This window comes from Dreissena polymorpha, chromosome 6, assembly GCF_020536995.1.
Source record: "Dreissena polymorpha isolate Duluth1 chromosome 6, UMN_Dpol_1.0, whole genome shotgun sequence".
In the NCBI taxonomy this organism is placed as follows: domain Eukaryota; kingdom Metazoa; phylum Mollusca; class Bivalvia; order Myida; family Dreissenidae; genus Dreissena; species Dreissena polymorpha.
The window spans coordinates 86,734,416-86,752,605 of NC_068360.1; the positions used below are offsets into that span (position 1 = coordinate 86,734,416).

The window sequence follows — 18,190 nt, forward strand, 5'->3', positions numbered from 1 at the left end:
CTCGGATCAGTGCAGATATCACATGTCAATTAAACTTACTAAGTAAGAATGCATTTGTATAAAAAATTATATGTAATCAAGTGTGTGTTTTTTTCATTTGTGCTGCTACATTCTTTGACAAATTTTGCTCTGAGGAGTACTCAGTAATATGAAAATGGTATGTCATTGTAGCTAAATGTACATGTACGCTATTTATATTAAATTTGATTAAACAATATCTTCATTGGGGTTGTATTATTGAATAAACCAACTTTTTGACACTCCACCAATATTGAACTGATTTTTTAATGGGCATTATTTGGTTTCAAAGAATAAGTCCTGTAAAAATCCTCTAAATTTTTTAGTTTTTTCATGAATAAGACTAAGAGATGTATTGAATTACAGTACCTTAACAACCAATTTACTTCCAGATTAAACCAATCTAGTTGGACAGGGACATTACATTTCAACTCTTGTGTCGTCGAGCTGGGCCATAGGGTTGTTTTAGAAGCTTACAAAAAACAAAAACAAACAAGAGATGTGTTTGTCAGAAACACAATGCTCACTATTGCGCCGCTTTGAAGCCATATATTTGACCTTTGACCATGAAGGATGACCTTGACCTTTCACCAACAAAATGTTCGGCTCTATGAGATACACATGCATGCCAAATATCAAGTTGCTATCTTCAATATTACGAAAGTTATTGCAAAAGTTTAACCAAGGTAAAAGGTTGGAGACAAAATGAAAGAAAGGCCAAGAACAATATATCCACGATCATTTGATCCGGGGACATACAAATAATTGCCCACACAATTTTAAAATGTGAGTGTTTGATATGTTTGCTTTATGAAAATTTAATGAATACTTAAAAAACAAAGTTGAAATACATGATATTTGTTAGTTTTACAACATACGATGACCACGGACTTGTACTTTTGACCATACAATTAGAATACTTGAGATGGTCGGCATGGCAAGTCTTGGATACTGACCATGGAAAGTTAATGTGCATCTGTGATGACAAAAAGTATAAACAATGTTGGATGCATGCTTTCTTCAAAAATGCTCTAAGAATCTTGACTTCGAAGATGATTTTGTTTTATGTCTTAAGCACTAGAGCTATGAAACAAAAATATGTATTGTTAGTTTCATACAAATACTGCTGGCGACAACTCGAACCATGGTGAGATGTTTAAAAACAAAGTTATACTACATAACTTAGATACACGAATTTCCCTTTGTCTTCTTCTTCTTCTTCTTCCGGTACAGGTCAGGAGTCTCAATAGACTGGTTGACCTAACTGAGGGATGAGAGAGCCATTGGGTCTCTCCCAATTTAAAATCTAAAGGACTATGTAAGCATTACACTATGTTCAGACTTTGGTTACGCTGTCTTAGAGGGGGAGTCTCTGAACTGGGCCAGAGCAGTCTTTAACCCATCTAGGTAGGTGGAGTCAGTGGCAATGATCGGCAGCTGGTTCCACTGGCTTATCGTTCTGCGATAGAACGAGTTATTGTAGACGGTGGATTTTGAGGTTGCCTTGTTCCTCTCCAATTCCCGCCGGGACCGAGAGTTTATATTTTGGTCTAAAATCGAGGCAATCTATAGCCTTACTGCACTGCATACTTTATGTATCGCTATCCTAAGTATTTGGCATACTTTGCACTTTGTTCTCCTTCAATTGACAACTGGTTTATGAAATAAAAAGTTGGTTGGGTCAAGAGTGTAAAGTTGTTACTACGAAATACTAAAATCGAAAGTTGATTTTCAAATCAAAAGAAGGCGTTTGAAAGCAGTTAGTTCACGATGACGACTGAAAGACTAAGTGATTCAAACAAGGGAAATTCAGGCGACTCTATTTCCGGTAAGGAAATATTTTTTGTCACCGTCATTCTAAGCGCTGCTGCACTGCATGTTTGGTAAAACCCAAGAGATGTGATAGCGTAAAAAAGATAGCCGGTGCAAGTGTTAAAAAATAAGCAGGACTTCATACTTTTAAATAATAACTGCTTACTTTAAAATCCGGCGCTGATGATATTAAGAGTTATGATTAACTTTAGCCAAGTGTACGAATTGAAAGACTGGCTTGAAGGAGTTAATTTTAACAATGTCTTCAGATGTAGATACAGTGAGATATCGTATAATAAAATTAGATGAAGAGGCTAAGCAGAAAGTATTAAGTAAGGCAACTCAATTCGAACCAGTAGAAGTCGCGATTAAGCTTGACGCCTCTTTCAAAATGATTCGTGATAAATGCATTTGGCATGTATCTGTAATATGACAAATTGTGACCAGATTTCATATGTGCATAGAACATCGCATCACGAAGTTTTGACTCCCATCACGTGGTAAACTTCAAGCCTGAATAAGAGTGACAGATAACGATAATAAGATATGAGACAACTGTCGTGGGTCGCACGATAGTGGTTACTATATATAAGTATTGGTTTGGTGTCACAATCGAGTAAGTAATTTTTCAAAACAGCGCGATCGCATAAATACTCATGTACTGTTTCGTTGTTACACATGAATACTACTCATTAAAAAAAGTTAATTTCCACATTCCTTCTTAAGGCATATGTAAATGTATTAAACGTTACTTTGATAATAAATCGCATTGTATCACTTAAAAAAACGTGCGAGTTGATGTGGATTATAAGGGCGACTTAGGGTAAACAAACGTGTTCCTAGCTCACACTTTAGTAAGTAGTGCTCAAAGCGAGCTTTTAACCTCTGTTTAAGCCCGTTATCCGTCGTCCAGTCTCCTTGTGTGCGTCAGCAACCGTTGTTTTAAAGACATCTTAACTCATGAACTAATATTTTATGAAACATTCATTGGCACTGAGAGATCCTCGTAGAATGTTGTTCAAATCTTCATGATCTACTGTATATGTGGTCTAACAGAGCTACACATACACTAAAAGTGAATACCAGATGTTCAATATTTGGTACGGGACATTTTATTGAGGTCGTCTACTAAGATTGTAAAAACAATATTCCCCATGGTGCTAAACTCCCATGATTTATGTAGGTTAAAATAGCAAACTTATTCTCTAAGGGATTTTCTACTTGCTATATAATCGTTCGATGGTCCTTAAAAGTATTGTAACCTTTTTTTGGACTTTGATTGTTCGTAAAAAATGTCAATACAAATATTCTCTAAAAACGACCATGCCCGGATGTCTGAATTATCAAATAACATCCAGTAATTAATACCACGGACAAACATACACTTAAATCGACGATTAAACGTTTGGAAAAAACATATTTGCTGCGAACCGTATAGAGATTGCATTTAAAACAGTGTTAAAACTTGATTCCAATAATAAAGAATACTTCATATTAGAAAAGAAAACTTTCGTTTTGGTAATTTATACTCATTAGTCAAACAATCATATAAGAATTTATTATTATTAGTAGTAGCAGTAGTAGAAGTAGTAGCAGTGGTAGTAGTAGAAGTAGTAGTAGTAGTAGTAGTAGTAGTAGTAGTAGTAGTAGTAGTAGTAGTAGTAGTAGTAGTAGTAGTAGTAGTAGAAGTAGTAGAAGTAGTAGTAGTAGTAGTAGTAGTAGTAGTAGTAGTAGTAGTAATAGTAGTAGTAGTAGTAGTAGTAGTAGTAGTAGTAGTAGTAGTAGTAGTAGTAGTAGTAGTAGTAGTAGTAGTAGTAGTAGTAGTAGTAGTTGTTGTTGTTGTATCATTATTATTATTTATATTATTATTATTATTATTATTATTATTATTATTATTTGTTTATTTATTATTATTATTATTTCAGTGGGTACCCATTCCACAAGCTTATCATCCCAACCAAGACCGCTCACCCTTGAGTTGCTCGTGTCCGTTGATCTAGCTAAGACTGGGGATGTTGAAATGGAACCTCGTATATCCGGACTGGACTTTATGCCGGACGGTAGACTGGTAGTCGTGGATAACGCGAATAAGAAATGTTTCCTCCTCAATGAGCGGCTGCAGAAACTAGGATCACCGCACAAGTTCATTAATAAACCAATGGGTGTTGTGTGCTTGTCTCAGAATGAACTGGCCATAACGTGTGGTAAGGATGTTTGTTTCCTGTCTGTGAGTACAGACAATATCATCAGAATGAGAAGGACAATCCATACATCATCCAAGTTCTCTTCTATCTGCTGCGAGTCTCCATCCAAAATGATTGTGAGTACGTACGATGATTCCCGCCCTGCCCGAATGTTATCAGTGGACGGCGTGGAGTCTGATTTTGACTACGTGGAGTTACCTTACGAGACTTACAAAGTAGGTGAGAGTGCGTGCACGTATGTCCAGTCTAAGAACACTTAGGTACTGACTGACATGAAAGCGCATGCTGTTTACATGTTCGGCACCGTGAAGGGCACGTATAAAGCTGTCACTGATGAAAAAATACAGGAACCATGTGGAGCATGCGTCGGGCCTGCTGACACGGTGCTGGTGATCAGTATGGCGAAGAAATTCATCGTTCACCTTACGCTGAAAGGTGACATACTAGGTACCTATCCAGTGGATATGGAGAGTCCGTGGGTCCTGTGTATGAACAAGGAAGGCACGAGGCTGGCTGTGTCCAACATATTGAACAGCGGAATAGGCAATAGGAAAATCCAGTTGTTTAAGATATCAACAGCAATTAATTAGGTGACTAGTTAGATTGTAATCATGTGATAATGTCTGTTCACATATTAATTAGTAATCACTTCTATGTGATAATGTATAATAAGTACGATATTGGATTAATTTAAAATAAAAAGTGTTGTTTTGACGTTTTAAAGCTAAATAATGTCAAACTGCATATGTAGTATGAATTTATTTTCATTAACAACTTGTTTGAATACATTTAATTTGAATACATTTAAACATTACTTCAATATATTATATGTATATTTAAATATGCTGTGTATGTAAGATGTTTAATTCACATAGCACTGAACTTGACTTGTGTGTATTTTTTTTAAATATTTTATTGTTTAACATTCCAGATAACTATTCTTCTGTATATTAAATATTAATCAGGTTAACATGTTACATATTTCTGTTGTGTGGCTATGCTCTGTAGCGCGTTAAATTTCGGTCAATGTGTATAAGTTTTTGATAAGGTTACTAAAATCATTTTTACAAAGATTGAGTTCGTTAATTATGCAGCTTTCAAAATATATATTATTGTTTGAAGACAATAACATAAATGTTGCATTTTAGGGATAAACTTAACATTGTTGCTTGAATAAGCGGATGAAATACTTTACAACAAACAAATGAGTGAAAAACAAATGACTGAAGAACTGAACATAACAAGGAATATGTTACCTTACAGTCACGATCGGAATGTTACGTTCATTCAAAATACTGGAAATGATGGAAGGAATTTCTCCTCAGTGGACTAGACTTCCTGCCAGACGGATAGAATGGTAGCCGTGGATAACTAGAACAATAAATGAAGCATACGGAATAAGCAATTACATAGACTTGATTCAACGCAAACGTTCAAGCAGTACCCATGCTGCGTAATTTGTGTATCAACTGTTAAGCTTGCTGTGACAGTGTATATCAAGACAGTGTATCTGATATACGTGAGTTCTGACAATGTCACAAGTCCAGCCAGGGAAATCAAAACATCCCACAGATCCCATCTTCATGCTGCATGTCTTCTTTTAACATGCACATTACTACGTTTGATGATCACCGCCCTATTATAATCATATAAATGAAATGTGTTGTCTTAATTTGATCACGTTAAGTTCCTGAAAAAGATGAACGAAGGTAATGAGAGATATTTGACGTATGCCTAGTCTAAGAACCAGTTGGTACTTTTTTACAGGTACGCCCACGCCAGGGCGTGAACGACACCGAGAAGAGCACGTCTAGAGCAGTCACTGATGAGAACAAAACAGGAAAAATGTTAATTTAAGAAAGTTATGTTGTTAAAAGAATCACCAATTGTCAGTTGTGTATTTTAGTTTGCAGTAAGATATTATCCAGTTGATAATAAATCATTTTCGTGATATATTTGATTTCCCTCGACTATAATTATTTGAGCGTTATTTAAAATTGAGCACAGAATAAAGTAAATGAAGTAACAGTTCTTTAAAAACACATTTTATTGCTTGTGTTTTATTATTGTTATTATTATTATTATTATTAAACAGTGTTATCGTTTGTGTTGTTGTTGTTGTTTGTGTTGTTATACGTGAAGATGTGATTGTTGTTTTTGTTGGGACTGTTTGGATACATAAGGTTAAAGCTGTATTAAAATTAAAGCAAATGTATCTGAGAAATCAGATGTACATGAATTTGTTTCAATATAAAATGCTATAGCAAATAGTCTTTAGCAATACCACAAATCTAAAATACTCAACGACGTTGCCAAAATAATGCAGTAAAATGCCCGGATGTAGTAGAGTTTGGGCAGACGAAAAAGGCATGGTAGTTAACATAGAATTAGTGAAAAAACATTGTTAGAAAATAAAATGAATATCGTTCGTGAATAAATTCTGTAATTGGCAAAAGCGAGGGTTTCACTTAAACGAATACGGAAACCCCATACAATATAGGGAACGTTAAAATTTTTTATACGATATAAACAAACAAGGAAAATGTAGACTGTGATTGGTGTCCGTTATTATGGAGATTATTATAGTTTCGTTGTTTTAATTATAATTTTTGACATTAAAAAAAGAAATACTACAATATTTATGTTTTGTTAAAAACGTGGCTCGGAAAAGAAATTTTGACCCAGCTGGAACCGAATTTTCTTCGAGTGAAACGTTTTCCGTATGCGTTTTAGTGACCGCTCAAAAGCTTGATAGATTGAAAATGGCTGCTACTTTGACAATGTGTATCATGCAAATACTCGATTGCCATGTGTTTTCAAACTTCAAATATTGAATATTCAAAACTGTACATTTGACTTAATCTTTGTTTATGCGAAAAATGCCAATAATGCGTAAATCGCTGAAACGTTTCGAGTAGATGTAACAGTATTGTAATGTGAATTAAATAAAACGCGAATTTGTGAGTGTTGTGTCTATAAAATGGTCAATGGAAAGCAGTAAATGAACCAAGTAGGAGAATAAAACGGATAATTGCATAATGGTATGTGCTGAATACTGTATTTTACATACTTATTTCATAGTTATTTCATTTTGTAACCATGCAAGTAAGTCGCTAGATGGAATTCCCGTTTCTAACAATAGAACATTGTACTTGGAACAATAGAAAGACTTCAACATGTGAACAAAATGGCGGCACCTTGAAAGGAAAGAGCAAACATTTTGCTAGATAAATGTTTGATCCTCTACAATTTGATGGGTAAAGAGTGCGGCTTAGCCTGTGTTCATGGGTAAAACAATAATAACCTCATGCTCCAAAGTACTAACGAAGATAACACAAATGATAGTAAATAGTGTTTTGAGTCTGGAATATTTTGCAACTGCACTATTGAATATACTGCTGTGTCTGTATTCTTAATTTAGTAAGCAAATAACTATATAACAATATTTGATCATTGCTAAAAGATTTTAATAAAAAAGCTATATATTCAAGATAAAACACCATGGACGTAAAAATAACAATGAGGAGAATTGCATTATATAAAGACAATAACCCTACAGCTATTTTTTAAATGATAAAATATATCAAAGGATTTGCACCCATTCATTAACACAATTTATTTCGCGGGGAATATCAATTCAACGAATTTGATTGTTTTATATCTTGATATTGGCATTTTTATGATCTCACTTGTTAATGTATAATTCAAGACAACTTGCAGAAACACAATCACAATCATAAAGCAAGTTCAGTTGCATTAATTAATTTACTTAAAAACATGTGACAACAAACTGCAGTTTCCTTATTGCAATAGCCAAAATTTCAGCGCAATATGTGATATGGTAACATAGATTTAACCAGATAAAAATGATTGTGTTTATTTTTTGTGGCACAATATATTCCCCAGCGCTCCAGGTAGGCCTAAGTGGAAGGACGCCCCGTCTTGCCCTTCTGAAGCCCTGCCCCGCCCTTCCGAGGCCCCGCCGTGCCTTTTTTTAAAGACATAATTTAATTTATAAATCTTATATTACATTGTTATTAATTGATTCCTCGTTATAAACATTTTATTTGCATGGTTTAATAATAAAGGAGATAATATATTCTTACAATTCTTAATAATATAAAAATTAATATGCGACAGGGTGCATACCGGATACGACCACGCGCTCGAAAGTGCCATTTTGACAAAATACTGCGCTCTCGAAAGTGCCCTTTTGACATAATAGCCCCCCCCCCTGCCTGTTTCAAATCCTAGCTGGAGCACTGAAATTTCCATTTTAATTTCCCACAACGATATATATATATTATCAAAAAATTATATTTTTAAGCAGACATGTATCTAATAATGTTATATTGATAAATTCATTATGAAAACAAAACCAACGTAAACAATGCATTTATTTCATGCATTTATCTCTCGTAGATCCACACATAAAAATACCTTACTTCAATTATTTTTTTCCTTCATAAAAGTATGATTATTAATAGTGCGCATGAGTATAACGGTCCTGTCCGTGCTTAAAGTGTCACTGGAGAATTTTTTCTGGGATTGATTTTTTTTTCATGAGAATTTATAATAAAAAGAGTCATTATTAAAAACGAAGTGTAAAGAAGCACTGATTATATTCGTTATAAAAGCTAATAATATGTTTGACAATATAATAACGCATTAACCTTCAATGTGCCCCTTTATGTTTGCGTAAATTACAAAAAGATCACTATCATTTCAAAAATTCATAAGGCTGGTTATGTGTGGAACGAACATTTGCAAAACGTTACTTTTAAGCGGATAAAACTTGTTCAATAAATTTTCTATAAAAACATTTAAAAATCCGTTTTCAAATGGAATGTGGATTTTTAAACTCGATACAATAAGTTTAAAATTAGTAAATTCAAAATGGCGACTGAGAGACTTCTTGATTCAAACCGAGGAAATGCAGGCGACTTTATTGGAGAATGTACTGTCTCACAGTCGTGTGAACCATGTATGAATTCAAACGAAAATAAACGGCAACGGTTTTCTGCAAGGATTGTGATGAATGTGTTTTCGATATGTGAACAAATCCGCATAACGTGTATAAACCAGGCAGGCATGACCTAATCAGAATTCACTTCATCGTACAGCTCGCTGTCAATTTTTGACATTTTAGGTACCTACGCAGTCGATATGAATTTGCCGTACTCCCTGAGTATGAATACGAATGGCACCAGACTGGCTGTGTCCAACATGTATGGAGGGGCAAAGAAAATTCAATTGTATGAGAAATCGCCAGCAATGAGTTAGGTGACTAGTAAGCTATTATCCATGTTATAATGTTTTCTACACACACATTAAATATTTACGTATTTGTAAAAATGTTAAGTCAATACTTAATACTTTTCAAATATTAAAAAAATGAACAGTGTTGTTATTAGGTTTTGTCGCAAAGGACTTTCGAACTTCCTGTGAATTGCGAATTAATTATTATTTAAATAATGAATAAGTATTAAACGTAACTTCAAGAAATGTCTATAGATATGATAAATGTCAATATGTTGTGTGTTACACTATTTTAATTCCCATAACTCGGAACTGAACATACGAAACATATAATATTCAGAAGGTATGCAAGGTATGTTTTTTAATTTTTGTACGTGATTTTTGTAGCTTAAAATAGCGTTTGTGCTTAATTATCAATAATGATTTAAGTATTAAAAAAAGAAGTTATGCATATGAAACATACTTTTTATACTATTCGTGTATTTGAATTATCCCAACCGTTCATACTTTTTTTTTTTACTTTCGTATATTTTTCTTAAATAATGTAACCAGTATATATACTAATCAACAGTTCTAGTTTACTTAAGCTATACAGATAAGATTGTAAACTTGTTTTATTTCAATATAAAAAAGTTAATGTAAGTTTGTAAAAATGCTTCCCGCTGAAGTTTAGTTTTCAATGTTCTTTTGTAATCGTGTGACATAAACTAGTATCTGAAATAAATATGAATTGTAGCAATCGATTTGTTTGATTAATTTTCAATTTAAAGAACGCCTTTGCATACGAACGACGACTGTTTCGTTCTGGAGTTTTGAGTTACTTATCAGTTGTTGTTTTTTCACGATAAAAAACCGAAAGAGCCTAAGAATTTTGACGGTTCAAAAATTCACTCCCGAATGATAACTGATCGTGCTGAACGGTTTCGGTTACATATGAAAACTTGCTGCAAAGTTGCCGATTTGTTTCTGATCGAATTCTACAATTTTACTACAAGTACCGTATATCAGCTGATCTGTGGCAAACGTAGCATTTACACAATAATTTCCTTAAACAATAATAGCATATACACCAGGACTGATTAGTATTAAAACACGAACTGACGGCAATGATTGCTTGTTCTTGTGGTCTTGAATTGCAACAATTACCTTTAGCAGAAAACGCTCTAATTTTGAAGAACTTTCCCCAAAGAGCGGTATGTTTTTGCTGAAGATAAAATACTGCAATTTCATGCCTGATATGCAATTTCAAAGCTTGCAGATTTTCTCTTTTTTACTATGCTAATATATTTGATGGAATAGGTCCCAGTGCATATTTCCCATACTTTTATTATTACAAGGGAGACAATCCAATTTTTAAACGCAATGCCAGGTTGTCAGTCATTACAGAAACACCATCAAGATTACATTACTGGCTGGATAAAAACCTGAAATTTGAAAGAAATAATAAGCTAGACACATTTAAACACAAAAGCATAATGAGTTATCTCATCATATCACTCAAAAAGGCATTTAATGTTTTAAGACACTGACCAATTCGATTTGTCTCCAAATGCGAATCAATGTACATTCACGCTGGTGTTTTTATAAACATTGCTAATTGGCTCTATTAGAAGTTATTTGTTCCATTGGTAATGTTTACATTCTGAAGATCTCTTTTTTCTCTGTAGAAACAATTTTTTTCCGCATATCCTTTATCCTCTAACGAACAAAGGCACGTTCATGACAATCTTGATAGTGTCCTAACGCAGCGATAACATCAGTTGCGACAGACGCAGGCAGTCAGATAACGAAAGCTCTGAACGACTAGAAGGAAACAAATAAATAAAACAATGCCATGGTTTCATCAACAAACACAGATAACTAGAGAACAATATTACGAACATAAGCGTAAACAATTTTAAACTTCAGGCCGGACAGAATAAGGCAATGTATACCAGCAAGTGGAATAAGAACTCGTATCCATACGGAATCGCAAAACATGAAATCATTTAAAACTTCATACATTTACTCTTTTATTAAATATAAGATTTTATATATTATATTTAATAAAAGAGTAAATGTATGAAGTTTTAATAATTTCCTCCCTCTGGAGATCCAATACATAGCGTATGAAATCATTTAGATCAAATGAAGAGAGTGATATTGTTATTGCTTTCCGCATGGACTTTATACCACACGTGTGTTTATATTTGTATAATTATACTTTTACAACTTATTCGCTTTCATTATTTCATATATGCATGTATGTATAAATATATATCAAATAAGTTGTGTATTTCGAAGTTTATGAGGTCCTTGCGCGACTGAGGCTGCTTTATGTGAGGATCCGGAATATGTCCCTGCACTCCCACCTAATTTACTTACTAGCCTCATGAAAGATCAGACGGATTTAAGTAATAGCTGCATTTTTAAGCAAAGTTTATTTTTTAATGAAATCTATATTGTTCGCGTGGTCTTGTTTAATGAAATGTATATTGTTTGCGTTGTCTTGTAATGTGTGTTTTAGGGGTGGGGGGGGGGGGGGGGCGGAGGACCCGGAAGAAATCCACCTGTCCGGTATACACCTAAATCCAGGTGAGAAGCGCATTTACCAAGCACTGCGCTAACCGGACATCTATGAATGAATCTGTGTTATGACATTCTATAAATAGATGGTAACGTCAATGCGTGACAGTCGACGCTTGACGCGTTAATCATGACGTCATGAGCACCTGCTTGTAAAGGGGCACCACACTTTTCCGTACCGTTAAAACCACTCACTTTTCGCCGACACCAACAGGTAGCCTCGTGACAGCAAACAGGCGACAAAAAATCGCCGACTCCAAATCACACGATGATCAACAAACGAGATTCGAACCTGCTGCGAACCCCCGACTTCCGGGCTCTCCTGACTACTTCCGCCCCAATTCCAAACCTACTGGACCCGCCGCCCCGGACCGCCGAGCGGAAGACTCCGCCCCGGACCCCTGAAGTTGTGGAGGGACAAGGTGACCAAGTGAGTCCATTAACACTTCCAATGCTTTATCCTTTTAAACAAATCATACAGAATAACTCCCACTAAGTTATATCGTTAAAAGATGGTTTCTAAAAGCTTCAGTTTTAGTTGACAGTTACTGTAAGTTACATGTACATGTTTTTTTACTGCATGTATGTGTTTTTGCAGTTAACAATTACTGTACCAACATGTATGCATTAGTGCAGTTGACTTAAACATATATGTTACATTTATGTTTTATTGCAGTTGACATTTACATGATTATTACATGTATGCATTTTGCTTTTTCAATCTGTGAAAAAAGTTTAAAAATGTGAATAGGTCCCAATTAAAACTGCGATGTTTGTTTCATGTATGTGGCATATACATTTATTGAACGTTTTCAGTCAAGTTAATTTCTACGACGACGACTTACATTAGAATAAGTACAAAATATTCTGTATGATTCACAAAAAGATCCTTAACAATAAATGTGTATTAATAACAACATACATGTATATACATCTGTTCACACGGAACTGCCGTCCCGGCCCCGATAGCGCTTCGATCCGATTGGAAGGCCCCTCCGGCCGAGTGGGATGACAGAGACCAGTACATCTACGGTGCCAAGCCCGTCTTCTACGCGAACCTCAAGTACGCCAACAGCAAGGACTTTACCATCAACCCAGAATGGCTCTCAGAGTTCATGACCGTCTCCACGTATTCCAATGCCTTTCGCACATGCGCACTGCGGTATGGCTGGTGCGCCTTGCGCTTGTAAGATGATTTGCCCGAGGATGTTTGTGTTATGGTTGTTTATGGTGTTCAATACTTGGATTACGTTGATAAAATAAATCCTATCGTGTTTCGTAACTGTATGTTTTAACTGTTGAATGTGGATGTTATTCTCTCTACTGTGTGTGTATATTACACATGATGTTGAACGCTGGTGGCCGCTTTTTTACATGGCAAGTTGCGCTTCCGACGAGGCTGAGCCGTAATTGGACAGTGCTATGGCAGGAGAATTCCCGTTTTACGATCGTGTTTAACACGTGATCATCAGTGCTCCAAAAGCAATAATACCGCGACTACCCATGGTAACTTTCCTCTTTTTTTCTTCCGCGTTAAAACACGCGCGAACCTATTTCTAACCTTACATGTGGATGGAAGTGGATAGCCGTGCTTAGACATTGACAAAACAACAGGACAAAACACAGCCGGTGATATAAGCATTTATACGGAAAATAAAATTTCCCTTTAATCATTTTTTTTTTCTGTCAAAGAAAGCGAAATTCAGCGATTTCAAAAAGAGTGCAACAAGTTATTCTCGAAAGAGACATTAAACAGAAAACAAATGGAGTGTCATGCCTGCGATGCAATGTCAAAGTATAATTCACATAAGACCGAAATTTGTAAATAGAGGGATCAGGAAAAAAAACAATAAGAAAAGAAAGATTGAGGATAAGCAACTTGGGATATCTGAGAAACCTTCATTATTTTCAGGAAATTTTACTTTAACTTTGATTTTATATGCAGAACGCCATATGAAAAGAAATTATGCGAAGAAAGAACAAGGACTAAAAATATCAAATTACACCACACCCCCGATCCTCTATGAACGGGATGCGGAAAAAGCGACCTTCTGCGTTCTTTCGGGATAAAATTAAAAAGAAAATGGGCAGAGCTGAGCCATGAAGAGCGGCCGGCATCTATTTGCTTAAGACAGGTAACGGTATTTATCACGATACCAACGTGAATGGGTCGAATGATGCGCGGAATGATGCCGACGGTTGCAGAACTCGCTAACGAGTGATAACAGAGCATGCGGAATGGTTACGGTAACATTGAAGAACATGCTACAGAGTTACCGATTTGTATTTAATCGGATGCTGAAATGTTACTATATTCACCCTATATCTGCTGAGCGGTGAAAAAGTCAGAAAACGCGATATTATGCTCAAATTTTGATTTTTTAAAAACTTTATTAATAAAAAAAATTACACTTTAATAACATGCATGCGATACTATATCAAACCTCTCAAATTATCTCAACGTTTAATCTGTTAACTTGATGGATGATGTCCCTCTGCAAGAATCCCATAATCTTACTAATGCAAGGGAGGCAATCCAATGTTAAAACAGAATGGCAGTTCTCAATTATTCACCTGAACCCGGGTCGCCTAGGTGAGAGGCGCATGTAAACAAGCACTCCGCTAACCGGAAAGCCATATACCAAAACACAGGTGAAGGGCGCGTGGCCAAGTCAATTTAACACTATCAATTTGTCATAAAACAACATTTTTTATCATATTGACAAAAAAAAAAAAAAATAAATAAATTCTGATATGTTATATATGAACAAGGTAGGTATCTCTTGACACAGGAAAATCACCTTCATCAACATTTTATGCGATTTATTGCCTAAATGGCGGTCGATTTTCGTAAACTATGTACCATTTTGTTGGGAAAGGTTGCCTCGTGACGAAAAATGACCACAAACGGCTACTTGCTGACACAAACTACAAGAAAAACTTATTGAACTTGTAAAAATGCTAGGTCGGCTTCGATCTGACCGAAGGTTCAGTTCCGATTTTTACAAGAGTAAAAGTATCGAAATACCCCAGCTACCAAACATACTCCGCATTCGTACAATAAACAAATACGAGTTTATCAACTGACAACATAGATTTGTCTTTTTGTACACACCAAACACTAATATAATCGTTATGTTTGAATGTTTATTTCAATCATGTACGATGATCGTCCTTCACCTTACGCTATTTATACAACTTTTGGTTCCGCGCCTCATGGTTACCGAAAACCTGAAACCGAGAACCGTAATCAATATTGAGCGTCTAATCGACATGGAGTTTGACTCGAAATTGCCGATAAACAATTTCCGATTTACAACGATTTCGACGTTATAATGCAAACAAAAGGACAAATCTGTGTTGGAAGTTGATAAACTCGTACTTCTTTATTGTACGAATGCGGATTATGTTCGGTAGCTGGGGTATTTCGATAGTTTTACTCTTGTAAAATCGGCACTGAACTATCGGTCAGATCGACGCCGACCTAGCATTTCTTTGAGTTCGAGAAGTATTTTCTTGTAGTTTATGTCGGCAAGTAGCCGTTTGTGGTAATTTTTCGTCACGAGGCAACCTTTCCCAACAAGATGATACATAGTTTACGAAAATCGACCGCCATTTAGGCAATAAATCGCATAAAATGTTGATGAAGGTGATTTTCCTGTGTCAAGAGATACCTACCTTGTTCATATATAACATATCAGATTTTTTTTTTTTTTTTTGGTCAATATGATAAAAAAATGTTGTTTTATGACAAATTGAAAGTGTTAAATTGACTTGGCCACGCGCCCTTCACCTGTGTACCAAAACAGATTGTTCAGAGAAAAACATCATAAAAGTAAAGGTAAGCGCTTCGTCCATTTGGAATGTTTGAAAATCCTTAATTGTTTTTTTTTAAACTTTGATTTTGTGATCAGAATACCATAACCATAGGAAATATGAGAATAAAGAACAATAACAAGATCAAATTGTCGTGGCACAGCTGTAATACTTTAAATATCGCTCGATGTCTTAATAGCAGATGACGTCACTGCTTTTCTATCACTACGACCGCGGGTTACACAACGAGCTCGCCGGGGTAGTCAATCTTAAACGGGCATTGTGAAGAATCCACGGATAACATTTCGTAAACTTGTGTTGTATATGCTGTACCTTTTAATTTTTATTTCCGAACATTGCAAAATATAGTAATACGTTAGTTCAAAGCTGACTAAAATGTTTCATTTATTATCTTTCGTAAATATTTATCGAAACATTTGTTTTACAATTGAAAGTTTATTTTAAAAATCGAAAGAAGAAGTTTGAAAATAATTAGTCCACAATGGCGACTGGAAGATTACTTGATTCCAACCGAGACAAGGCAGGCGAATTTATTGGAGAATGTACTTTATCACATTCGTGTGAACCGTGTATGAAATCAAACGAATCAAACACTGCAACGATTTTCTGCCAAGATTGTGATGAGAATCTGTGTGATACTTGCAAAAATGCACATAACGTGTACAAACCTGGCAGGCATGCCATTTTCAGAATTCAGGACAGAACCTCAGGACGGGTGGTAGTGGACATGAAAGCGATGGAGATATGTCGAAATCCCGGTAAGGACGTAGATTTGTTGTCACGGTAATTCTAAACGCTGCTGCACTAAATGTTTGGTAAAAAACAAGAGATTCGATAGCGCCTAAAGATTGCGGATGCAACGGTTAACACATAGGCAGAACTTCACACTTTGAAACAGTAACTGTTTACTTTAAAATCCGCGCTGACGATATTATTGCTAAGTGTGTGTACGAATTCAAAAAGTGGCTTGAATGAGTTAATTTCAACAATGTCTCTAGAGGTAGATACAGTGAGAGATTGTATAATAAAATATATGAAGAGGCTAAGCAGAAATCATTAAGTAAGGCAACTCAGTTCGAACCAGTAGAAATCGCGATTAAGCTTAACGCCTCTATCAAAATGATCGGTGATAAAGGTCATTAGCGTGTATCTGTAATATGACAAACTGTGACCAGATTTCATTTGGGCGAAAGAACATCGCGTTACTAAATATTGACTCCCATCACGTCGCAAACTTCAAGCCTGAATATGTGTGACAGATAGTAGTAACTATTTAAGTATTGATGTGATTTCACATTCGAGTCAGTAATTTTTCAAAACAGCGCAATCGCATACATACTCCTGTACTGTTTCGTTGTTATACATGAGTACGACTATTAATTTTCATATTCCTTCTAAAGGCATATTTAAATGTACTAAACGTAATTTTGATAATAAATTGCATTGTATCACTTAAAAAACGTGCGAGTTGATGTGGATTATAAGTGCGACCGCGGATTAACACACTTGTTCTTAGCTAACACTTAAGCACATAGTGCTCAAAGCGAGCTTTTAACCTTTGTTTAAGCCCGTTGTCCGTCGTAAAGTCTCCTTGTGTGCGTCAGCAACCATTGGTTTAAAGACATCTTAACTCATGAACTACTATTTTATGAAACATTCATTGGCACTGAGAGATCCTCGTAGAATGTTGTTCAAATCGTCATGGTCTACTGTATATGTGGTCTAACAGAGCTACACGTACACTTAAAGTGAATGCCAGATGTTCAATATTTGGTATCGGACATCTTATTGTGGTCGTCTACTAAGATTATATTTTTTTTATTCCCCATAGTGTTTAATAAAACTCCCATGATTTATGAAGGCTAAAATAGCAAACTTATTCTCTAAGTGATGTTCTACTTGCTTCGTTCGATGGTCCTCACGCTGGTAATGCGGATACTTCGATAACAGATGGCACTTCGATAACAGAGAATAACAAAAGCCGCGCGCGCGAGGTAAGTTCCTCAGTTTTTGTTAAGGTTTTGTCAAGTTGATAAATGGTGTATCCCTTTGTATTGGAAAGACAATTTTCACTGTAAAATTGAAGATTTTTTTGCCCCAAAATAGAAAAATCGGTTGGAAAACAGCATGAACTGGGTTAACAGATAACTTTTCAACAAAATAAGACTACTTAGAAATTTTGCAAGAAATTGTTTGCTATTCCAGCATGTAGAGTAATCACTGTGCGTCAAATACTGAAATTTTGATAGTATTCAATGAAATATAAATGAAGATAGAGCATGTTTTAATAGGTGGTATTCATGCAGTTGCGGATACTTTAATTCCCGATACAGGACACTTCGGATTACAGAGACTTTTAACAAATTGGGCTATTTGATAAACGAGTTGTATCTTCTACCTGAAATACATTAGTGTATGCTATGGCTGTTCTTGCTCAAGCGACGACCGGAAATAATTGTCTACATAATGAACTTGTTTTTTAGTGGTAACTTGAG

General features: G+C 35.4%; 3 protein-coding genes across 5 annotated transcripts in view; all 3 read left to right on the forward strand.

Annotated features, from left to right (window-relative positions):
* The window catches only part of LOC127836643 (uncharacterized), a 318,189-nt gene that overhangs the window by 112,710 nt on the left and 187,289 nt on the right, over nucleotides 1–18,190 (forward strand). The window lies entirely within an intron of this gene.
* Nucleotides 1–18,190, forward strand: part of LOC127835872 (uncharacterized) — a 385,246-nt gene that overhangs the window by 95,447 nt on the left and 271,609 nt on the right. The gene's annotated exons all lie outside the window — the stretch shown is intronic.
* LOC127836642 (uncharacterized) overlaps nucleotides 1,664–18,190 on the forward strand; it is a 20,871-nt gene continuing 4,344 nt past the window's right edge. The window contains exons 1-2 of one of the 3 annotated variants that reach the window (XM_052363321.1): nucleotides 1,664–1,846; nucleotides 3,756–4,253. In XM_052363321.1, the coding sequence (XP_052219281.1) occupies nucleotides 1,789–1,846; nucleotides 3,756–4,253 (556 nt within the window). In that variant the 5' untranslated portion in view covers nucleotides 1,664–1,788. Of the gene's footprint in view, nucleotides 1,847–2,382; nucleotides 2,447–2,470; nucleotides 2,685–3,755; nucleotides 4,254–18,190 lie in introns of those variants that run through there. The other 2 variants (XM_052363323.1, XM_052363322.1) reach the window with 2 other exon arrangements.